At 41.7% G+C, this 25,839-nt stretch overlaps 1 protein-coding gene across 1 annotated transcript in view; it reads left to right on the forward strand.

Moving 5' to 3' along the window:
- CFAP299 (cilia and flagella associated protein 299) overlaps positions 1–25,839 on the forward strand; it is a 455,154-nt gene that overhangs the window by 148,103 nt on the left and 281,212 nt on the right. Inside the window, exon 3 of the mRNA XM_053255711.1 lies at positions 18,684–18,774. Coding sequence (XP_053111686.1) covers positions 18,684–18,774 — 91 coding nt within the window. The remainder of the gene's footprint in view (positions 1–18,683; positions 18,775–25,839) is intronic.

Raw genomic sequence — 25,839 nt, forward strand, 5'->3', positions numbered from 1 at the left:
TCCAGGAAAAGTCTCCAGTTTACATTTTTGGGGTACAAAATCCTGGATAGGCTACCACCAACGATCCAACGCTTCTGCATACGACTCATGAGATTTCATTTTACACTCTCCCATGTACCTGGAAAGAACCTCACTGCAGCTGATACCCTCTCCAGGGCTCCACTTCTCAAGATACTACCAGAGGACCACACCCAAGAACAACTTTTAATTGATGAGTTGGTTGCCTCTTACACCCATGTTGGGCAGTCTCTGGAGACCTCCCAGTAAACTGCTGATGACACCCAAATCTATTTCTCCATGTCAGCATCATCGGGAGAAGGCATAACCTAAATAATCCTAAATGCTTGCCTGGATGCAGTAATGGGCTGGATTAGGGATAACTAACTGAGGCTGAATCCAGATAAGATGGAGGTACTTATTGTGTGAGGTTGGAGCTTAGGAGATGATTTTGATCTGCCAGTTCTGGATGGGGTCATGCTCCCCCAGAATGAACAGGTATGCAGTCTGGGGGTGCTTCTGGATCTGAACCTCTCCCTGGTGTCCCAGGTTGAGGCAGTGGCCAGAGGTGCTTTTTATCAGCTTTGGCTGATACGCCAGCTGCGTCTGTTTCTTGAGATGAACGACCTCAAAACGGTAGTACATATGCTGGTAACCTCTAGGCTGGATTACTGCAATGTGTTCTATGTGGGGCTGTCTTTGTATGTAGTCCGGAAACTGCAGTTGGTTTAGAATGCGGTGGCCAGGTTGGTCTCTGAGTCATCTAGGAGAGACCATATTACTCCTGTGTTAAAAGAACTACACGGGCTGCCGATACGTGTCCGGGCAAAATACAAGGTGCTGGTTTTTACCTATAAAGCCCTAAACAGCTTAGGCCCTGTGTATTTAAGAGAACATCTTCTTCGCCATGAGCCCCACCTCCTGTTAAGATCATCTGGAGAGGTTTGTCTGCGGGTGCTGTCTGGCGGCTACTTGGGAATGGGCCTTCTCAGTTGCTGCCCCTGGACTTTGGAATGCGCTCCCTTTTGAGATAAGAGCCTCCCCGTCTCTGGCAACTTTTAAAAAGGCACTGAAGACACATTTATTCACCCTGGCTTTTAATTAGATCTATGGTTCTAACAAAATTTTAAAAAAAATTAATACTGGGTTTTAAATGTTTTAAAATTTTTAATTTTAAAGATTTTAATTGTTAAGTGATTTGATGTTTTAATTATTTTAATTGTAAACTGCCCAGAGAGGAAAATTTTGGACGGTATAGAAATATAATAAATAAATAAATACCGGTACATACATACATACATAAAAAATAAACCAGGGCCTGATATTGAAAGACTCCAGACTGGTAATTCCTGCCTCCTTACAGCAAGATATCCTGCGTAAACTTCATGAAGGACATAAAAGAACCACAAAATGTAGAGCACAAGTCAACATGTCTGTGTGGTTGCCAGGGCTGAGTATGCAGCTCCAAAAGTGGGTTGACTGTTCTGATGTCTGTGCCAGCATGTGAACCAATCCACCAGAACCACTTAAGCCTTCTGTCCTCCCAAGATGATCTTGGCAAAAGTTTAGAACTGCCCTTTTTTAACCTTGATAATAGCTCTTAGTACTGATAGACTACTTCCCCAAATTTATTGAAGTTGCTCAGCTACCCAGTACTACTTCTCAAGTGATTATCAGTAAAAAATCAAGCCCATTTCCCTCACTTTGGAATACCTGAGCAGGTAATTTTTGAAAATGCACCTCAGTTCTAATTAGACCTTTTCCAACAGTTTGCAACAGATTATAGATTTCAAAATATCACCTTTAGCCTTCTGTTTCCTCAGAGCAATGACGAAGCTGAAAGGGCAGTCCAGTCAGTATAACACCTCATATCCAAGGCTCCTGACCCCTACCTAGCCTTGCTGGCCTAGCGATCATTGCCCTTCGCTCATGGTTTCAGCCCTGCGAAGCTGCTCATGGGCCAGAAACTTTGTTCCACAGTCCCCACCCGTCAAACCTGGAGTTCTGCGTACAATTCTGGTCACCAAATCTAAAAAAGGACATTATAGAACTGGAAAAGGTTCAGAAGAGGGCAACCAAGATGATCAGGTGTCTAGAGCACCTTTCTTATGAGGCAAGGCTACAACATCTGGAGCTATTTAGTTTAGAAAAAAGGCAACTGCGGGGAGACATGATAGAGGTCTATAAAACCATGCATAGTGTGGAGAAAGTGGAGAGAGAGAAATTCTTTTCCCTCTCACATAACACTAGAACCAGGGGTCATCCCATGAAATTGATTGCCAGGAAATCTAGGACCTGCAAACGGAGGTACTTTTTCACACAATGCATAATCAACTTGTGGAATTATCTGCCACAAGATGTGTTTACAGCCAACAACCTGGATGGCTTTACGACGGGTTTGGATAACTTCATGGAGGAGAGGTCTATCATCGGCTAATAATCGAAGGGCTATAGTCCACCTCCATCCTCAAAGGCAGGATGCCTCTGAGTACCAGTTGTAGGGGAGTAACAGCAGGAGAGAGGGCATGCCCTCAACTCCTGCCTGTAGGCTTCCAGCGGCATCTGATGGGCCACTGTATGAAACAGGATGATGGACTAGATGGGCCTTGGGCCTGATCCAGCAGGGCAGTTCTTATGTTCTAACTCTCCAGGTGGCCTGATTTTCACAGCCTCCGAGAACAAGATAAACGTTACAAAACTTCCCAAAAGAGAGTCTATGACAAATGCCACAAAGCTAAATCCTTGCCAGCACAGAACCTGGGTGATATGGTGAAGGACTCCCATGAAAAAGCAATAGTACAGGGAAATGCAAAGACTCCTTGATACTATATGGTTGCAGCCCCATCTGGTATTATTCATCTCACCCGAGCACACCTTGTCTCGGCAGGACATTCAACAGTATCTCCAATGTTACATACCCCTAGCTGATGCTTCAGCCCCTTCTCCTGTGAGGTGATATCCAGACAGGAAGAGAGAACTTCCAGGTTTTCTAAGAGACTATGTAATGTCTGGAAGTCCACAGCATACTCAGCCTTAGTGGCTAACTGTTTGTAGGGCAGAGTAATCCCTGACAGGAAGCCAAGGTTTCAGGTAGTCTATCCTGGCTTCACAGGACTTTACAGTATTTTGTATTTTAATTCAAATGAGAGAAAAATGTATTTTATTGGATGTTATCCCACCTTAGAAAGGGGGATGTGGTAATCGTTGTATATAGTTCAGGGCCACTAGGTAGCACTGTGTGGGGAGAAGGGAAAGGTTTGGAAAGAGAAAATAAAAGTTAGTTTCTCCACACTATCTTCACACACACAAAGGCCACCTTGTCTGGAGCAGCTGAGAGTTTCATGGCTAACATGCAGAAGGCATGCTAGATAGTGTAATCTGGATATGGAGTAACATCAGTCCTTTGTCATGGTCTGATCACTACCTGGTTAGGTTTCAGGTATGGACTACCCCTTGATTCTGCAGAAGTGGGAGACCTATTAGAATGGTCTTCTGAGTGCTTAATGAATCCAGATGGTTTTCTGATGCCCCTGGGGGCTTTTCCGTTCTGCTGAGGTCATGGTCTGTCTATAGAGTGCAGAGATGACCCAGGCTGTGTGGACACAATTGCCCCCTCACCCTTCCTGTAGACCTAGATCAGTTCAGTGTGATTACAGGCTACTTGTTTGCACAACTTCTTTGTAACCTTTCACTTATGAGAGTGAAAAGTGGCAAATCTTTTGGGGTTTGTTGTTGTTGTTGTTGTTGTTTTGCTTAGCTTTTCATTTGTTACTCTTTAGTAAGTGCTGTTTAGGTCTTGATAAGTATCTTTACTTTGATGTGTTGCTTTTCAAGGCCTGCTATGTTACTAGGACTGTTGCCTCTTGTAGTAAAAGTGCTTGATAGTATAATACATGCTTTATTTTTCCTTAAAATAGATTAATATTATGATTTGATCTAAAAGTGTTTATTTTTAAAAGTGCCTCTTGTACAGTGTGATCCAGGGTTCATGCACTTCTGATACTTTTGATTTCTCTGCTTCTTAGATTTTGCTTAGTTGTTTCTCCCAAGCTGCCTGTGAAAACATATTTATAAGAAGATTCCAAGACTCCTAAAACCACAAGCCTTGCCCACATGCATCTCTGAAAAGCACGTTTAATGTTAGAAAAGCTCATGCTCCAGAGATGAGAGGGCTTACTCATGGACAGGGAGATTTTGTAGAATATCCATTACTATGTGATTCTTCATAGCTATTTTAGACATGTATACCACTTTTTTCCATATGGCATTAAGATATCTTTATTATAGAACTTACAGATATCCTGTATTCTGTGAGGCAAGGAGTATCCTGTCCTGTGCGAAGTATCACGTCACATTCCAAATGCTGATAGAGACAGCTACAAATGCTCTTTGTGTTTTGAGATTTCTGTGGTGACTTCACACCTAACACGGAACTTGAGGTTCCCCCAGCCCGAGATATGATGGGGACATTAAGCTGGCACGTCAGACAAACACTGATCTCAGTTTGTTAGAAGTAGCTGGATTCAGCCAGAGGTATACCCCCTGATCAGGCCTCCCCGCAAGACTTTGGATGCTATCCCTGTCTCACAGCCATTGGTTCCAGTGGTAAAGGGGACGAGCATGCCTGGAATGAACCAGAGGTTCATAAAGAGCATGGGTTCAGACATTACACACACCTCAGTGGGAGTAGCACTTAGTTTGGCAAGCCAACTTCAAATCTTGGTTATGCTTGGTTTGAGGCTGTAAATGAATCTCAGGTTCCTTCCTCAGCATGGGTTGAGTTAGCCACAAACAAATCAGTTACTGACTTTGAAAGTAGGTTCCACGTTTCAATATGTGTGAACCCACCCTATCCTCTTAAAATTATTTATTACTGTTCTTATTTAAATTAGACTAGCTGTATATGAAGCCTATGCATCGCTCAATAATATGCTGGTTCAAACTGTAATATAATTAAATTACTTATTTAGAAGTGATCCATTTCAACTAGCCATGATCCAATTCTTAAATTATCCAGTGCAAATCTTTAATAATTAATACGGTGAATTCAAATGTCGCACTGACTTATGTATCAACATATACCAAAGGAATTAAATGGAGGCTGAAATTCTGTGCATACACACATTGGGCATTATGGGACTTACTTATTGCATAGTGTTACACTGTGACTGTCATTAATCTTGTTCTCTTGAAGAGGGTGCTGAGGGCTGCATTTCCCTGAAAGGAGCCCCATCCTTGCTTGGTAAAGTGCAGCACTGCAGAGTAGGAATAGTCACCTCCACATAGTGCCAGAGGTCTCTGCAGAGTATTTTGCTTTGGCTCAGGCTTTGCACAGGGCCAATAAACAATTAGTCAAAGAGCTGCACTTAGGCTTGATGGGAGCTGCCACTGGCTCCTGGGCCTTACAGGGAAGGACACTGATATAGTCTCATCCCAGTCTTGTCCTCCGTTCACCCACTTTTTAAAACAGCAGGAGGAAGAAGTGCACTGGTGATGCTAGCATGCCACTGGGGAAGAGGAAGTCGGAGCAGGCGCAGCAGCGGTAGTGGTATGAGCACTGGCATAACGCCAGTTAGAGGGAGGTGGGAGGAAGTGCCCTGCTGGCAGACCGCCTATTGGGGAGGGGGCAGATGCAGCACCAGGTGGGTGGTGCCCCCACTTGGCAGGGCAAGGGGCTGCAGCACTTTTCCACACCTTGGGAGCCGGGGTTGGGGGATGAGGGCTTGGCTTTGTCCTGCTCTCAGGGTCAGATGTTGTTTAATGCCCCTGGAGCCGAAGTAGAGAGGAGCCAGATGTTGTTCTTCTCTAGGTGCTTCCTCAGTCTTGGCAGTTGCAGCTGCCTGAATTCTCACAATTGCTGACACTTCCACCCAGAGGCCGCTCTTGGCTTTGGGCTCCCCACTAATTGCTTGTTTTCTGATCAATTCTGTGGTGAGTTGGGTGCTTTATCTTGAATCCAGAATCCAGGATGAGGTCTCCTCTTCACGTTAACTCTGTTAATCACATTAGGAAGCACATTAAAATACTTCCTTTAAGAAAACTTGACAGCGGTGTTATTTTTAATGAACTTAGCCTAGAGCTGATAAAGTAACCTTTTGGGGGGGGAGGGGGGAGTTGTGAATGTTGGATAAATGACAGGACACGTTGCTGGTAGCTTGCTGTTAACTGTTTGTAATATCGGTGCCAATATTATGTCAGGTGTAGGTTTCTTCTTGTCAGCCAAAGCTGTGATAACCATGGAAACTGTTCAAATAAAGTGCATAAGCAGCCAAAGTATTCTCTTTTTCTTCTTTAAGGCACTCCTAACGTTGTAGAGTTTCACATATCGTGTAGAAAGTGTAGTTTTTACAATTACTTGTTCATTTTATTAAACAATAAAATACGTAGGATTAAGGTCCTTGCAAAGGTATTTCCTGTACATTAGATTATGTAAGTAGCAATCAAATGTTTTATAGCCCGTTTCTCAATTGAGTGTGTGCCAAAAATGTCAAAAATGGTAAGAGTTTAAGCTTTCTTTTAAAAAGCAACTTCCTAATCCAATTAGTCATTGTAAAGAGTAGCTCTCTTTTAACATAGCCTATGTGCAGGAAAAGTGTTTAAAAGCTGATATTCTGCCTTCATGTATAGACATGCATTGCTACATGTGTATGAAATTTGCTACTGCTTTATGTGTGATTTTTGCGATAATAAAAAGCACTACTAATAGGAGCCAGAAAACTCAATTGGCTATCATGAATTTAGCCTCAAATTGACCTTGCAAAGGAGAAGTGCTATTTCAAGGTGTATAATTTAACGAAGCATGGGAGAAACGGATATTAGATAGCAATCAGTGAATAGGGGGGTTGGGTTTGTACACAAGTGGCCCTGGTTCACATTCCTATGCACCTGTGAAGCCTGTTGAAGAGTGTGAGCAAAGTCTCTGCTGAATCACAGACATGGAAATGTTGTAGGTAGACACTCAGGAATCCTGCTCCCAAATGCCAGGTTCACTTGGTAAGCTAAAATTCCCCCCATGTGTTTGGAACACTTGCCTCGTTTTCATACGTGGGACACAGCTTTGAGTGATATGTCTCCTCTAGAACAGTGGAACAGACTGCCACATGTCTGCACTCTGCCTATCATTCAGTTTCTATGGTTGTGCTAGGCAATATTGATACAATGAAATCTCTCACTGAACATTATTTACATAGGACTACACTGGGATGGGGATGCGCGTTCAAATGTGCATTAAAGTACTCATTCACAGAAAGTAACGAAGTACTTGGAAATAACATCTGCACTCCAAGGAAATGTGCATCTGATTCCCAGCAGTAGCTCCTGATAAGCAAATGATCTTCTCTGGATCAGGGTGTCTGAGTTGTTGGTCTGTGCTGATTCTTTATCTTAGAGCATTTTTAAAAATAGTAATGTATGATATAAATGTTATATAGAAATTGCAGCATAATCATAGGAACATAGGAAGCTGCCATATACTGAGTCAGACTATTGGTCTATCTAGCTCAGTATTGTCTTTACAGACTGGCAGCGGCTTCTCCGAGGTTGCAGGCAGGATTTAATTTAGGATTTAATGAATCCTAATTCATTTTAAAAAACAAACACCCACGTCCACTTTGCACCCAAGCAGTCCCAGCACAATTAGGAAAGCTCCCACTCTCCCTGTCACATCTTCCTTTTGTCCTACCAGAAGAGGCTGCTCTGGATATTGGCCAGCCATTGTTTCTGTGAAAGGTAGACATGTATTCGATTAATTTGTTTAAAAATAAGTTACAGTTAGGAAGATCTTTCCCTCCTTGTGTTGACATGTTACCTTTAACATAGGAGATGCTTTTGAAGACTCATATGAAACTGTAGAGCAGGGCTGCTCAACTTCGGCCCTCCTGCAGATGTTGGCCTACAACTCCCATAATCCCTGGCTATTGGCCACTGTGGCTGGGGAATGTGGGAGTTGTAGTCCAAAAACATCTGGGGGGCCTAAGTTGAGCAGGCCTGCTGTAGAGTGATGACCAACTGAAGGCTTGCTAACAAGAGGTGGTATTTGACTTTCTCACTGGGCGTAATTTTGTCATTCTTCATGGACCCTGTTTTTGTGCTGTTGATCCATCCACACCTGTTGACACTAATGTGCTTTATCTCCTTTCTCCTTTCCTTCTGTTTCTGCCACGAAATCAGAAAGTCTGAAAGAAACATGTCGCAACAAAAACCACTCTTTAATCACACAAGTTGTGTACTACAGATGGGGTGGATAAATGTGTTCGGGGCTAACTTATGCACAAAGTGTTCTTGAATATGCTGACATTTCAGTTTCTGCAGTAAGAATGTTTAATTGCAACTAAATACAAACTCTTATTTATCCTTCACATATTCTTCACATATCTTCAATGCCAGTTTGTAAAAAATATGCATAAAGCAATGTCTTGACTCATAAAGTTTATTTTCTTTACAATCAACCACAAACTAATCCAGCTTTCAAGAAGAAGACTCTTGTGGCCAACTCTTTGGGGAATCCCTTGTTCTCATGGGGGGAAATGCAAAACAATGGATAATCATATGAAGAACTAATTATTTTTTATCACTCTTATGATTAGATAAATAAATATGATAAGCACTCACCAGGCAAATAGATTTTGCTTTTCTTGAGTGAACACCTGTTTCTTAAAGAGATTAGGTTGGCATGTTTTTGGTTGATGGAATCCATGCAGCTGCACCAGGTAATTGCCGCGTGGCGTCATATGCACAGTTTATACTAGCATTATTCCCACACAGTTATCTCTCTGTCAGTAGGAATGAAGGATCCAAAGGTACAAATATAAATAGCTAATCATTGGTCCTACAGACCTAGGCAATTATCAGCCAGTGTCTCATTTGAGGCTAAGGTGATTGAGCATAAAGAACACATTTGGACTGTAAAAGCTGCAGATAGTTATGTTGAGCCATTAGAAAAAAACCAAAAGTAACAAATAGGGTAATGTTTTTATTAGGACCAACTAAAATGTAATTGTGAGCAACTTTCAAGTTCTCTAAGGATGTTATGCAAAAGAAGGGGAAGGGTAATGGAGAAAATGATGTTTCTGGGCATAGTGAAAAAGTCCAAGTCATCTTTTTGCTAGCTGGAGTGGAGAAAGTGTTGTGTGGTCTTGATCTGGTTAAATGATGCTAGCTGCAAAACAGACACTTTTGGGGCAGAAAACAGAATCTAAGAATTGTACGGAGACTATTGGGAAAAACAGTAGTCGTCACTTTTCCTTAGGAAATCTAAAAGCTCCCAGTCATTTGAATGTTTCTGCAGTGCCAAGTAGCATACATGGGTCCTTGGTAAGACAGATAGGAGAAGTAAAGTAAAATCTAGGCATCTTTATATTAGCAAAGATGGAGATTAATTTTCAGTGGCATGCTAAGTAAAGAGTCAATATAAACTAAGTAAAGAGTCATCATAAAAGTCAGGATTGGAGGACATGTCAACCCCCTGCACCAGCAACATTCCATTATGAGGTGGTATAAGGTAATCTTCTTCTGTTCTAGGATCTCTGCCTTGGACATCTGAATTCATTATTCTTCAACACATATGCAAGTTGTGGATCCATTAGGGGAAAGAATCCATAAGAACAGCCCTGCTGGATCAAGCCCAAGGCCCTTCTATTCCAACATCCTTTTTCCCACAGTGGCCCACCAGATGCCTTTGAGAAGCCCACAGGCAAGGGGTGAGGGCATGCCCTCTCTCCTGCTGTTGCTCCCCTGTAACTGATATTCAGAGGCATCTGAACACTTGCTGGGTGACTCTGGGCCAGTCACTTCTCTCTCAGCCTAACCTACTTCACAGGGTTGTTGTGAGGAGAAACTTAAAGTATGTAGTACACCGCTCTGGGCTTGTTGGAGGAAGAGTGGGATATAAAATGTAGTAGTAGTAGTAGTAGTAATAAAAATAAAATCTTGCATCTGAGGCTGGAGGTGCCCTGTAGCCACCAAACTAGTAGCCACTGATCATTCTGCTCCATGAATTTGTCCAAGCCCCTTTTAAATCTGTCCAATCTATTAGCCATCACCACATCCCTTGGCAGTGAATGTCATAGATTAATTATGCTCTGTGTGAAAAATACTTCCTTTTGTCAGTCCTAAATTTCCTGGCCATCACCATCTACCTCTCAGGCAGGTTCCAGATGGTGTCCCTTGGAGACTGTTGTTCTTCAAAATCTGAACTTTTGTATGGTGTCCCTCAGGGCTCCGTATTGTCTCCGATGTTTAACATCTACATGAAATCGCTGGAGAGAGATCATCAGGATGCTGAGATCATCAGGTGCAGGGTGCTATCAGTATGCTGATGACACCCAAATCTACTTTTCCATGTCTGTATCATCGGGAGAGGGCATAACCTCCCTAAATGCCTGCCTGGAGGCGGTAATGGGCTGGATGAGGGATAACAAACTGAGACTGAATCCAGATAAGACGGAGGTACTCAATGTGTGGGGTCGAAACTCTGGAGACGATTTTGATCTGCCTGTTCTGGATGGGGTCACACTTCCCCGGAAGGAACAGGTACACAGTCTGGGTGTACTTCTGGATCCGAGCCTTTCCCTAGTCTCCCAGGTTGAGACAGTGGCCAGAAGTGCCTTTTATCAGCTTTGGCCAATACGCCAGGTGCATCTGTTTCTTGAGATAAACGACCTCAGAACAATGGTACATATGCTGGTAACCTCCAGACTGGATTACTGCAATGCGCTCTATGTGCGGCTGCCCTTGTGTGTAGTCTGGAAACTACAGCTGATTCAGAATGCGGCAGCCAGGCTGGTCTCTGGGTCATCTCGGAGAGACTATATTACTCCCGTATTGAAAGATCTACACTGGCTGCCGACAAGTTTCTGGTCAAAATACAAGGTGCTTGTTATGACCTATAAAGCCCTAAACAGCTTGGGCCCTGGGTATTTAAGAGAATGTCTTTTTCATCATGAACCCCACCACCCACTGAGATCATCTGGAGAGGTCCGTCTGCATTTGCCACCGGCTTGTCTGGTGGCTACTCGGGGACAGGCCTTCTCCGCTGCTGCCCCAATGCTTTGGAACGTACTCTCTGCTGAAATAAGAGCCTCCCCATCTCTGACATCTTTTAAAAAGTCTTTAAAGAAGCACCTATTCACCCAGGCTTTTAATTAAATATTGTTTTAACAGTTTTTACATTGTTTTAAAATGTTTTAAAATTTAAATTCTTGTAATGTCTTAACTTTTACCATATCATTTATTTTATTTTAACTAGTGTTTTAAGTTTTCTGCTGTCATTTATTTTAACTAATGTTTTAACTTTCTGTTTGCCTGTAAACCGCCCAGAGGCGTGTGTTTTGGGTGGTATAGAAATATGTTAACTAACTAACTAACTAACTAGTGTTCTGAGAGAGGGAGAAAAATGAGCCAGCGTGGTGTAATGGTTAAAGTGCTGGACTAGGACCGGGGAAACCCGAATTCAAATCCCCATTCAGCCATGAGACTTTCTGGGTGACTCTGGGCCAGTCACTTCTCTCTCAGCCTAACCTACTTCACAGGGTTGTTGTGAGGAGAAACTTAAAGTATGTAGTACACCGCTCTGGGCTTGTTGGAGGAAGAGTGGGATATAAAATGTAGTAGTAGTAGTAGTAGTAATAAAAATAAAATCTTGCATCTGAGGCTGGAGGTGCCCTGTAGCCACCAAACTAGTAGCCACTGATCATTCTGCTCCATGAATTTGTCCAAGCCCCTTTTAAATCTGTCCAATCTATTAGCCATCACCACATCCCTTGGCAGTGAATGTCATAGATTAATTATGCTCTGTGTGAAAAATACTTCCTTTTGTCAGTCCTAAATTTCCTGGCCATCACCATCTACCTCTCAGGCAGGTTCCAGATGGTGTCCCTTGGAGACTGTTGTTCTTCAAAATCTGAACTTTTGTATGGTGTCCCTCAGGGCTCCGTATTGTCTCCGATGTTTAACATCTACATGAAATCGCTGGAGAGAGATCATCAGGATGCTGAGATCATCAGGTGCAGGGTGCTATCAGTATGCTGATGACACCCAAATCTACTTTTCCATGTCTGTATCATCGGGAGAGGGCATAACCTCCCTAAATGCCTGCCTGGAGGCGGTAATGGGCTGGATGAGGGATAACAAACTGAGACTGAATCCAGATAAGACGGAGGTACTCAATGTGTGGGGTCGAAACTCTGGAGACGATTTTGATCTGCCTGTTCTGGATGGGGTCACACTTCCCCGGAAGGAACAGGTACACAGTCTGGGTGTACTTCTGGATCCGAGCCTTTCCCTAGTCTCCCAGGTTGAGACAGTGGCCAGAAGTGCCTTTTATCAGCTTTGGCCAATACGCCAGGTGCATCTGTTTCTTGAGATAAACGACCTCAGAACAATGGTACATATGCTGGTAACCTCCAGACTGGATTACTGCAATGCGCTCTATGTGCGGCTGCCCTTGTGTGTAGTCTGGAAACTACAGCTGATTCAGAATGCGGCAGCCAGGCTGGTCTCTGGGTCATCTCGGAGAGACTATATTACTCCCGTATTGAAAGATCTACACTGGCTGCCGACAAGTTTCTGGTCAAAATACAAGGTGCTTGTTATGACCTATAAAGCCCTAAACAGCTTGGGCCCTGGGTATTTAAGAGAATGTCTTTTTCATCATGAACCCCACCACCCACTGAGATCATCTGGAGAGGTCCGTCTGCATTTGCCACCGGCTTGTCTGGTGGCTACTCGGGGACAGGCCTTCTCCGCTGCTGCCCCAATGCTTTGGAACGTACTCTCTGCTGAAATAAGAGCCTCCCCATCTCTGACATCTTTTAAAAAGTCTTTAAAGAAGCACCTATTCACCCAGGCTTTTAATTAAATATTGTTTTAACAGTTTTTACATTGTTTTAAAATGTTTTAAAATTTAAATTCTTGTAATGTCTTAACTTTTACCATATCATTTATTTTATTTTAACTAGTGTTTTAAGTTTTCTGCTGTCATTTATTTTAACTAATGTTTTAACTTTCTGTTTGCCTGTAAACCGCCCAGAGGCGTGTGTTTTGGGTGGTATAGAAATATGTTAACTAACTAACTAACTAACTAGTGTTCTGAGAGAGGGAGAAAAATGAGCCAGCGTGGTGTAATGGTTAAAGTGCTGGACTAGGACCGGGGAAACCCGAATTCAAATCCCCATTCAGCCATGAGACTTTCTGGGTGACTCTGGGCCAGTCACTTCTCTCTCAGCCTAACCTACTTCATAGGGATGTTGTGAAGAGAAACCTAAGTATGTATTACACCACTCTGGGCTCCTTGGAGGAAGAGCAGGATATCAAATGTAAAAACAAACACTCTCTCTGCTCCATGCATAATTTTATACTACTTGATCATGTCTCCCCATAGCTAACTCTTTTCCAAACTAAAAAGCCCCAGATCCTGTAGCCTTGTCTCATAAGGAAGATTCTCCTGACCCCTGATCATCTTGGTTGCTCTCTGCTACATCTTTTCCAGTTCTACAATGTTCTTCTTTATATATGGTAACCAGAACTGTACACAGTACTCCAAATGTGGCCGCACCATAAATTTGTATAAGGGCGTTCTAATATTAACATTTTTATTTTCAGTCCCCTTCTTAGTGATTCCTAGCATGGAATTTGCCTTTTCCACTGCTGCCCCCGCGCACTGAGTCAACACTTTCAATGAGCTGTCCACCACGACTCAAAGATCTATCTCCTGATCAGTCACCGACAGCTCAGACCCCATCAGTGTGTATGTAAAGTTGGGGGTTTTTTGCCCCAATATGTATCACTTTATACTTACTTACATTGACCTACATTTGCCGTTTTGCCAATCCAAAAGTATTGATAGGGTGATACTTTTATTAGGATGAATAAAACTGTCACAAAGTCACTACTTTGCAAGCATTTTAAGTCCCTCAGAACTCTCCTTCAGGCTGCTTGTTTAGAAAGTGGCGGTGGGAGAGAGGGCGAGGAGTGAACAACATTTCTGGGAATGGTAGAAAAAATCAAGTCTGCACTATGTAAAATGATAAGGAGGAGGTACTCGGACTAAGGTAGGTTAATTTAATTCTAGACTGTTCTGGATTTTCAGATGTTCTAAATACATTCCGATCTGGCTTTAGACTTGGCTTTGGGCCAGGTTTGTTTTTTCTGATGAGTCATCTTTGTCTCAAGGAGTGTGGCCCTGTTGATCTTGCTAGGTAGGTCAATGGCATTTGATCACCAAGGGTTGCTGGAATGACTATGGGATTTGATGAGGATAACGGGCATTGCATTTGCAGTTATTCTAATCCTTTCCCTCTGTTCATTCTCAGAAGGTGATGCTTGGTGATTACTCTTCAGTCTAGGGTTGGCCCAACAGCACAAGCAACCCAAACGGTTGACGGAGGCACCAGAATTTTAGGCGAAGCAGAGGCGGGGGGAAAGCAGCAGGCATTGCAGAATGCTGCAGAGCAATGTCTGCACTGGCCGAGAACTCTGTTTCTGGCTTGGAAGTGGTATGCTAGCACTATTTACCTGTACTTAATCACAGGAAGCTTCCTTATATTGAGCCAGGCCATCCACCTCAGTATTGTTTAACCTCTGGAAGCAGCTCTTCAGGGTTTGAGACAGGGTCTTTCCCAGCCTTTCCTGGAGATGCCATGGATTGAAACTGCATGCAATCATGTGTTCTACCACTGAACTACAGCCCCTCCCCTGATGAATATGGAAACTCCATTATTTAATTATGATTTACACACATTTTCATGTAAGTTGGGTATGATGAAATAATATTGTTCAGTGCCATGAAATAGCTTGAGCTGGCCTTGTTTTGGCCTCATGGCTTCATCACATTGTCAGGCTTATAGGAGGCCTCTGGCTGGGATTGTCTGGAATATGGTACCATCAGTATGCGGATTACCCTTGGCTCTATTTTTTGCTACCATTCAATTCAGGAGCAGCTGTTTTGGTTTTGCCTCTGTGCTTACCTGCAGAATCCCAATAAAACAGCGACATCAGTAGCAACCACCATTTTAAAGGTTTATTTTGCCTTTCCTTAAAAAGAACTGATAATTATTGGTGGTCCATGCAGTCTGGGAGAGGGAGGGCTGTGTGTTCTGGATGGGGTCCCACTCCTTCTGAAATATCAGGTCTTGAAATATTCCTTGACCTGTTTGCGCTTGGAGGACAGTGGCAGCTGTGGCTTGGACTGGGTTTTAAATCATGAAATCCTGTTCAAAGAAGCTGTTGGTCATTGTTAGATTTCCCAGTAGTTGCAACTCTGGTTTATTAGTTTCTTCAACTTATTTCTACCTTCTTGAAGTTGTACTTAATGTTACGGTTTGGTTGTTATGTTAAATTATTAATTGCTTTGAACTGTGGGGGAAGCAGCAAGTTGATAACACCTGTTGTTTCCCTCATCATAAATATTTTGTGCTCAAGATGTTCCCTGTGGATCATTTTCTTTGTGATTAAAGAAAATACATTTAAAGTTCCATAACTGAAGGACAGAAGAAATAGGTTTATAGGAGGGGAAGCATAAACACATAATACAATGTATTACACTGTAATTGCATGCATAACTTGCTCGCTAATCATTAAACACAACATTCAGTTCTTCTCTTATCTGCATACTCATTGTGCTACATTTCAAGGGCCCTATTGCGCAAATAACTTAGCAATAGTATAATTGAGTGTTTAGGTATCCGGAAAAAAGCATAACTCTCATCTGTTGTAGGAACTTACTCTAGCTGGTCCCCCGCCCCCCAGAGGAAATAACTTCTTTTTGGTATTTATTTTAACAAGCATTTTCAGGTCACTGAGTGTTAAATAAACTTGATCAAACAGGAGAAATGCATAGCAGGGGCTAAAGAATCCCTTCCAACTGTTTTCTTTTTCTTTTTGGTCGCCACTTCTCCCTTCCCTGTGAAAATACAGATGGCAAAATAATGTAGGAGGCTTGGCTGCTGCATGACACCTATGCACCCTGATCCAACTATTCCTTGTGGACGTGCTCTACGTGGGGCTGCCCTTGAAGAATATCTGGAAACTGCAGCTAGTGCAAAATGCGGCAGCTAGGGATTTATCTGGAGCTGCCCAATGGGAGCACATCACACCCATTTTGAAAGAGCTGCACTGGCTACCAGTTTGTTTCTGGGTCCAATTCAAGGTGCTGTTTTTGACCTTTAAAGCCCTTAACGATTTGGGCTCTGGATATCTGAGGGACTGCCTGCTCCCAAGAGTTGCTGCCCGGTTGACAAGGTCATCTGAGGGGGCTCTGCTCCAGGTGCCAACAATGAGGGAGGCATGGTTGTCGTGCATGCGGGACAGGGCCTTCTTTGTTGCTGCTCCCAGACTCTGGAATGCTCTCCCAGTGGCTATTCGCTCCTCAGTCTCCATCACCGCTTTTAGAAAGCATGTTAAATCCTGGCTTTTTACCCAGGTTTTTATATGATTGTCTCTGCTGCTGCTCTTTGTACTTTGTATATTCTATTGTTTTTATGCTTGTGTTTTAATTTTTTTAATCAGATTTGTTTTACAGTATATTTTTAGCTTAATATTTTAATTGTGTCATTTTTACAATCTTGTTTTAAAATTCTGCTGTAAACCGCCTCGGGATTGTTTTAATGAAAGGTGGTATATAAATTTAACAATAAAATAAATAAATAAATGTGGGCATTCCCATGTGCATACGCTGTCCACTACCTGCTATTGTGCTGTTGAGTCAGTGTCGACTCCTGGCGACCACAGAGCCCTGTGGTTTTCTTTGTAGCATACAGGAGTGGTTTACCATTGCCTCCTCCCACACAGTATGAGATGATGCCTTTTAGCACCTTCCTATATCACTGCTGCCCGATATAGGAATTTCCCATATTCTGGGAATCACACCAGCGGGGATTCAAACCAACAGCCTCTTGCTTTCTAGGAAGGTTGCTTCCCTGCTGCAATGCCTTTCCCCAGGAGTTCAGTTCTATGCACACAGTGGGATGTAAAGATAGAGCTGTACTTTTTATTAAAATGAATTGGGAAGGACTGTGTCTTATGCCACCACTGGTGCACAATGGAGTTTTCAGACCGCTTTAGTTTGGAAGACGTAATGTAGATAAGGCATACCAATTGTCTTAATTACAAAATGTCCTTGTTTGAGTTTTGGCTTTAGTGGGTTGCATACAATATGAGAGCCATTCCATATCTGTGAAGATGCGAAGTTCCTCTTTTATTTTTATAGTTTTAATACTGTTGAGCACTCTTAAATAGTTATGTTTAGAAGAACAACTTAATGTTGTTCTCTTCTAGGTAAACCGCATATCCAGAGGAAGGAGTCACACTGTCAGGAAGTACAATTGAAGCACTTTGAAGTATCGGTCATAGTTAAATAAGAGAGCATCTGCTTGGCATGCAGAAGGTCCTAGCTTTATTCTTGGGCATCTCCAGGTAGGGGTAGGAAAGACTCCTGCCTGAAACCTTGGAGAACTTCTGCCAGACAGTGTAGACAACAGATGGACCACTGGTCTGACTAAGTATAAGGCAGGTTCCTGTGTTCCTAATTTTGGGGATCACATGCATCTTCAGATCCCTGCAGACCAATCACAAAGGTGCTTAAGCTGGTTCCCACACCAATATATACAGAGGCGCTCTTACCCCTGGACTTCAGGGCTGAAGTCCAGGGCCTCCACTGCCTCTGGAGCCCCCCAAATCCTCTCTAGTCTCTCCTGGGTTGTATGATCACCTGGCAGAGCATGATGATGCTTAATTTGCAGGGGAGGGGGCCCTCCAAAGACCTTTAGGACCATGCCCTAAAATTACCTAAGTGCAGCTCTGAATATATATAACTGTAAAGGCAAAGTGCTGTGGTCCAGCTTTGGTCAGAAACACCCTCCCTGCAGGTGTAGAGCAGCAAAACTTGACCTTGTCCTATAGCTTACAGTTTGGATAGACAGCTGGGAGGTGGATAGAGCCCCTAGATTTTATTTGATTGTTATTTATTATTTTCATTATTTTATTTGATTCTTATTTATTATTTTCATTATTTCATGGTGCAGCTTAGGTGCTGCATGCAAACACAAGTAACTTAATGACAGCTACTGCTTTGGTTAGAGAAAAGCTACTTCTGGAGAAGGAGATTAGGAGCACTGGGGAGAGGCTGGCATAACCTTTTCCCCATCCATTGCTTTTCTGCAGCTACCTCCACAATAGCTCCTCAGCCCCACTTGATTTCCAAATGCTTCTTTCCCCTTGCAAACAGGTATAGCAACTTGTGGAAGAGTTGCAACAGAAATGCAGTAGATGGGGAGAGATAAATCACTCCCTCTCTAGCACTTTGCCTGTCCCGATCATCCCATCTTGAAGGAAACTTTCTCAAACACAAGCAGATAAACACAAGCAGGGTATCAATACATCGCCCTCAGAGCAACAGTGCTTCAAGAACAGCAATTGGATTGACGATTCTGAATCAGAGCCCTATGCCACTAAGGCCTAAAACCAGAGGCCAGTGTAGTTGGGGTTGTACTGAAAGCTTTTCTAGATGTTCTCAGTTATTTTTGATGCATTATTTTGCTTTGAGTATTGTGAAGGTGCTACTTTATCTTCTCCTGGATTGAACAGTATCTGGCCACTTCTTAATACATGTTTCTTCATGTTTGAAGGTTCTCTGGAGTGGAAGAAGGTAGAAAGATCTGGAAAGAAATTATGTTCTGTCTTTTCCTTTCTAGAACTCTATCAAGTGCAGGAAAAGAACTGAAAGACAACTTTCTCAAGGCCCTGGCAGAGAGGGAGGAAGCCAACCGTAATGGGAAAATGGCTGTGAGTAAATTTGAAATGAAGAGTCTATAAAACAGCATAGAAGTGTAATGAAACGTTACAGTTCAAACCATGGAATTGTGAGGTTTTTGGGGTAGGAGTGTTAAATAGAATGAAGCATGTGTAGAAATATTGATGCGGGTACAGAAACCAGTTTCTCAGTGAGAAAGTTGAATTTGTACATGAAGGCAATGTCAGTGGTGTTTGTGAAGGCATGAAAAGGAAAGTATGATCTAGCCTCTCTTGGCCTATAGACAGATCAGATCTGCATGAAAGCATCTATTTTCGTTGCAGTTAGGGGTGTGTGTGTGTGTGTGTGTGTGTGTGTGTGTAATTGTATTTCTGAGTAAAACTGTGGCAGATTCCCTCCCCCCCCCACTCATTTGACAGTGGCTTTTTAGGAAGGTTGTAAATGTAGCTGAAAAGGGATGAATATGAAATTACTCACACACCATTTCAAATATGCATTTATACAATCAAATATTAAAATATGGGAAATTGCATCTTCTAGTTTCTTTACAGTTTTTCATATTTTCATTTTAGAACTGTTATAACTTGAATATTCTGAATCCTTGTTCGGGGTTATGCTTGGGTACTTTGTTGCTCTGGTTAGTTCAGTGTTATACTGCTCACTAGCCGACCCTGCACAGGGCATCTGTGTGCTCTTTGGGGCTGGCGGTTACCTCTCCCCCGCTTCTGCCCCAGTCTCTGCTTCCGGGCCCAGCTATCTCTCCTCCCCACTGCCACGTCTGCCCACCCCCATTTTCTTTTCCCCCTCCTGGTCCTTGCTTCTGCGGCCTGGCCCACCACCTCTGGCCTCCACGGCTGGGCCGCCACCACGGCAACCAATTCTCCTGGGTGCGCCTCAGCCAATCAGCCACATCCGCCACCCAGCCAATCAGCTGGGCTCTGGGACGCACATTCCAAGGCACACCCAGGAGAGTTAATATAATAGATAATAGTAGTTTATCATTCTGCTTCCGTAGTAAAAATGGCAGAAAAGAATTAGAACAGTGGCAGTGATCCTGCCCTCCTACTTAGAGTGGTAGAAGCTCAGCTGTGTATTTGTATTTGGGCACAGTCATGGCCCATGCTTCTGAGGGCACTGTCAAGTGCTTTGCCAGGAAGGTTCATTGAGGTTCCACAGCCTTCTAGGTGATGGTAGGGGTAGGCTCAGCCTCCATTGGTCCTCCAGCAATTAATGTAACCAAAAATCTATGATGATATTGGTCTGTATTGGATTGCTTCTTATATGCCATTTTCCATGTAAATGCTGATCTTTAAAAAAACAAACATGTATGTGTGCACCCTCTACACATGCTTGAAGTCCTGTGGGAGCGATCTATGAGTGTTCCTTTGCATGGGAAGCAGATGCATATAGAGGATGTGCAAATCACTTGTGCATCTTCTATATGTGATTCTGGATAATGTTTGAAGCAACTCTCAGTCTCTCAGAACTAGACCAGCAAGTATCGGGCACATCTTAGGATATAGTTACTGCCTTAGTGATATTTTATTTAAATTGGAACTGTGAGATTGGGAATGGAATACTTAAGAATGCTAGCTATTTGTAGTGTGGAGAATACAGTAATCTCACTGTAATATCTACCATGTGTAACCACAAGATTAAAATACAGTCTAATCTAACACATAACCCTAGGACAATCCCAAAAGTTCAGATAATCAAGTGTCATTAGATGTATAAATGGGCTGATTTAGAGAAATTAGTATGGGAGATTATATCATTAGGATGTTCAAATATCTATACTTTGGTTAATGAGGTTCTAATGAATGGTTGAGTTGACACATTAAATAGCTTGGTATACTTTAAGTACACAGTACTAATTCATATGTCAGTAAGTGGATTTAGCTCTTCTGAGGGTGTAGTCTCAGTTTTCAGTTAACTAGTAGCAAGTTACTAATGAGGTAGTTTGAATTGTTGAGGTTGTGGGTGGATCTAAATAGAATCTGCTTTGATAACTGTAATCAAAGAGCAGATTAGCCTGGACTTGGGAAAAGTGGAACATGCGAACATTTATTTTGCCATTGAATGTTGACTGTGTCAGCAATTAACTAGCTTGGACATCTTGACTTTGCAATGTGTACTGTTGACATGAGTGTAAAACACCCGTTGCAGCTTGTTTCCATTCAAAGGAACCAATGTTGCTGAGTCCAGAAAAAAAAAACAGGTTTGGAATTGGGTTGTTTCTAATATACCAATTTCCTGTGTTGAAAATGCCATGAAACATAAGATTATGTTGTATATCACCAGAAAACGTAGTGCTGACATGATCTTTTGCTGCTTTGCTATTTCCTAACTTTTGTGATGGGGGCTGTTTTGCTTCTCAATAAAAAAGCGCATTGTCAAAATGTGCATTTCTCTTCTAATCGGACCCATATTTGTGCAATTAATATTTCCCTCTGGAGATTATATGAGTCATGCAAGTAATCATAATTTCATTTCAAACAAATCACTCACTTCTGTGCATGCACTAAAAGTACGGATCAGATTCCAACTTACTTCAAGCAGTACAGCATAAAAAGAAGTAAAACTTTGTATTTCCTGGAAGTAGCTGTGATTTGTCTTCTAGCAGCAGAAGTATCAATAACTGCCTCTCCCTCATACCCCATGTTTAAAGGAAGAAATGTCTAGTAATTTTAACAAGAAATGATCTTTCAGCAGCTTAAATGTATGATCTATGCCAGAAAGTTGTTCATGTCATAACATATATATTTTGCTTGCAGTCTTTTTCCAAAAAATGTTGTGCTTTTTCCTTTTTTTGTGTTTTTTTTTAATCCACCCCCTCCCTGCAAAGTTTGCATGCTCTTTGCAGAAAACGTAGGTCCAATAAAATATATCTTTTTAGTCTGTAGAGCTGAACTCAAATGACCTAGATTCCTTCCATCCATGTTCTAGGAGGAAACTGTAATTTGTCAATCTGGGATATGTACACAGGGCTTTTTGAGGAGAACTCAAGACAAGTTGATTCAGCCATCAAGATCTGAATATGTACTGGTTCCTGCACCTGGAGTTTGAGGGATATCAAACAGGGATTGAGCCTTCTGAGATTCCATTGACAACTGGCCAAAGCAGGGCAACAAACCTCATGGATAGCAGTAGGTGATAGATGATCATTTGGTAAGAATACACACCTTTGAAAACTTGCAAGTTACACTTTCTCTGTGGTAAGCTTGCTCTGTTGGGAGATTTTCATTAGGACCAGACACAAAACTAGTGTGGCCACTGATTTTGTGTCTGGTTCCAATTAAAATCTTCCCCTATCCAAAGGTGCCATTGAGGCAAATGACTATTTTTGCCAGGAAAGCAGTGATAAATTAAAGGATTCAACATCCTCTGTCTCCACATCATGGTTTGGTCTGGATTGGGTCTCCTTGCAGCTGCTATTTGAAGGGTGAAGGAAACCCCAAAGTAGACAATGCCACATTTAATATAGTGTCATGTCTTTTCCTGCAGGAGCATTCACACATGCATCCTCCCTCTATTCCCTCTCTTCTTTAGCCTGAAGCCCATATTGGTGTGGTGTAGGAAAATCTTTACCACTCAAGTCTGCTAAATATACAGTCTGCAATTTAGAGGCTGATTTTGGAGTAATCTTCCTCATTTTCTTTGTTGAAAAGACCTTTTCCCCAGTTTGTGCTTCTGGACTCCAGCATCTTCAAGCTGCTAGTACATTTTCCAAAGTTCACCTTGATGTATTATAGAACTATTTAATGTTGAGTAGTGACAGAGTTGATCAGGGCTTCAGAGATCTTCTTGTCCAATTGTCTGGATTGCCAGGATTTCTTAAACTCTTTCCAAAAGATTCTCATCCTGTTTTCTCATGGGCAGCATGTTCCATTGTACAACTGTTCTCACATTTAAGAAAGTTTAACTGATAGCCAACGGTGCTGGAGTTGTTTGAAACACAGCCAAGTACGTTGATCTCTTGAATAGCACCTGATGAGATTAATTTTCTGAATACTCGGGGTGAAACTTGCTTTCTTGAAGACCGTGGCAAAGTTCAGTGTCACTATGTTTTCACCCTTTATTTTCAAATAAATCTCTAAATCTGACAAGTCTTTTTATTCAAGATACATTCCTGCCAAATTCTTCTTTCTTCTTTTTTTAAGCAGAATGTAATTGTAAGGATGATTATAGATTATTGTAACCACAGCTTCTCAAAACTATGTAGCAGCCATTCAGTGATGTATATTTGTAGAAAAACTGCAGAATTTATTTAACATCAAAAACATGAAATGAAGAAACTCCACTTTGAGCCACTGACTTCAGGAAATAATATTCTCAGAAATAGGAAATGCCTTTGATGTGGCTAACACTACAGTGCTATAAAAATCACATCACTCCAAGAAGAAAATTACAAGTTGAGACATAATTTGAGGGGAAACTATCATAGTTGGGGGAACTACGCAACTATTACAAGTTGACCTTGTCATGTATATTTTTTAAACATCCTGAAAAAATTACCTTCCTCAGGGTGAAGACAGACATGACATTTGTAGAGTGGTGCAGCCATTTTGGAAGTGCACTCAGTATGTTCTGTACAGACATAACTTTTCTTCTCTGTGATAGAATTTAAAAAGTCAATTCTGCAAGTTTACAGTAAACGCTGGCCATGGGTAATGCTTATTGCCTAGTACCTGTGAGCTTCCCCAATCAGAACAGTTTTACAGTTTTTACTATTGCTGCTTTCATGTTTTCATATGTTTTACAAAGTTTAGGAGGAACTTATAAACAAATTTGCCACTTAAAATTAAACAGAAAGGTCTGAAGCATGAGGAGAGGGGCAAAACTGAGAACTGCACCACCATTCAGCTTGCTGGTATGCACATGTGCAAGGCATATTGTGAACACCATAGCTGAAAAACCCACAGTGATCACTGCTAAGATGTTCTGATACTTCCTTACTTCATTTATCTTCACAATGTCATCAAAGATGGATCTAAGGCTGAGGAATGTTAAGTTGGCCAGTATCATTACGACTCTGTGACTGAGGAAGGGTTTGAGTCCAAGATGTTTGTGTGCATGTTTAACCTTATTGTCCCTGAGCCATGTTCTCACTAGATGTGCTTTTTTGATGTTTGTGTGTGTGTATGAATAGTGTGCATGTTTGATCCATGCAATATTTCTTTCTTTAGATTCATAAATATAAAGAAAACCCCAACCATCTGGCTGCTTAGTGTTATCATTCACAGTAAATTGCACTCTGTGAACAGTTGGCTGGAAGACCAGAAAAAGGAAAGAAGGAAGGGAGCGAATGCAAGAAGGCTTCCAAAGGAAATGAATGAAATAAACAGCTCTTCTGTCAACAGATAATTTTCATGTTCTGAAATCAATTAACAGTCTGATAAGTGAGACTTCTATGAAAAGTAGGGAAACAGATTCAAATAATGAATGTAAGAGCAATAATATATCAGTGCAGCTCAAATTAACTCAGAAATGGCAATAAAAACAATAGTTTACTTTTAAAAAATCCATTACAAATTATGTTTGAAGGTGTCCAAATTAATTATTTTTTTAAGTTGGCCATTGAATAATCATTTTGGCCAGCAGATAAAGTGAAATTATCCAATAAGACAACTTATTTCTTAGCTTTATATCCCACTCCTTTCAATCGGCTCAGAGCATAGTTACATTATTTAAAAATATTATGATTAATGAGCGGGCTCCTGACCTGTGGCAAATTTTTGCAATTAAAATGGGTGAAAACAAACAAGATGGCAGTTGGAGAGTAATAGATGAAGCTTGTATAGGCATGTTAGACACCAACCAGATTAGTGAATTGTTTGACTTAACTTCCTAATCCAATGCAGCCTGTGTGAAAAGAACCATGAGATGGGAACTCACATGACTTAATTGTCCTCTATTAAAAATTTAGCTTGCATGTGGAAATTTAGCATGTCTTGGAAAAAGACTGGGCAAGAACATTTTTGTAAAGGAGCATTCATAGTGAGTCCCAACTTGTAGTCTGAAGTAGCACAGCCAAAATCCAAATTACCTTGTCAATGAAAGTAGTTTTGAGTTGTTCCACTGTCTCTTACTCACCCACTCACCCACCTACCTTCATTATATTTACATTTTAACATTTTATATCCTGCTCTTCCTCCAAGGAGCCCAGAGTACAACAGGTTTCTCTTCACAACAATCCTGTGAAGTAGGTTAGGTTGAGAGAGAAGTGACTGGTCCAGAGTCACCCAGCTAGTTTCATGGCTGAATGGTGATTTGAACTCGGGTCTCCCTGGTGATTTGAATGGTGATTTGAATGGTGATTTGAATGGTGATTTGAACTCGGGTCCTAGTCCAGCACTCTAGACACTACACCATGCTGGTGTATAATTCAGTTCTATAATTCGTCAGCTGTGTCAGAGCTATAATAAATTCAGCTGTTGACTAGGGAAAAAACCCAGTAAAATTGAAATTTTTTTAAAGAAATTTAGCCTACTCTTCTTTCCAGCCTTTTTCAGACTTTGACACTTTCAAGACACTTTCACACATGCATATTCATTCTGAACTGGTAAGAGGCTTATCTCTCTTACTCACAAAAGACTTGACTTCTGTCCCATTAAATTCATTGGAACAATCCCATTGAATTTAGTCAGATGAGATACACATCTCAGCTGTACTCCTAGATACAAGGTTTTGCAAATTAATTACAGATTAAGGGTGTGTCAGTCTAATTGCTCATTATATTTACTTGTGTTGATGCGTCTGATGTTGTGTATAAATGCACTGGCATGTTCTAGCAGCCATCCTTAGGCAAGTGCAAATAAACCCCTATCAGATCCCTTCAGAGCACACTGTAAATCTTTACGGCACTGCAGCCAAATGCAAAACCGCACAACCACATGGCCTAATTCTCTTGAGATAGTGCATGTAATTTTGTCCGGTTTTTCCATGCTCATTCATCAGTTAGAAGCTTTCATCTACTTTTAAAGCCATGAGTTTTCAAGCAAGGGTGAAATTGCACCTGTCAGTAATATATGTTCTCCTTACTCTGTTGTTTGGTCATTTTACAAAAGAAATTATGAAAAGGGGCATCCTTCCATAGA

The sequence above is a fragment of the Hemicordylus capensis genome, chromosome 5, assembly GCF_027244095.1.
Source record: "Hemicordylus capensis ecotype Gifberg chromosome 5, rHemCap1.1.pri, whole genome shotgun sequence".
NCBI classification, from domain to species: domain Eukaryota; kingdom Metazoa; phylum Chordata; class Lepidosauria; order Squamata; family Cordylidae; genus Hemicordylus; species Hemicordylus capensis.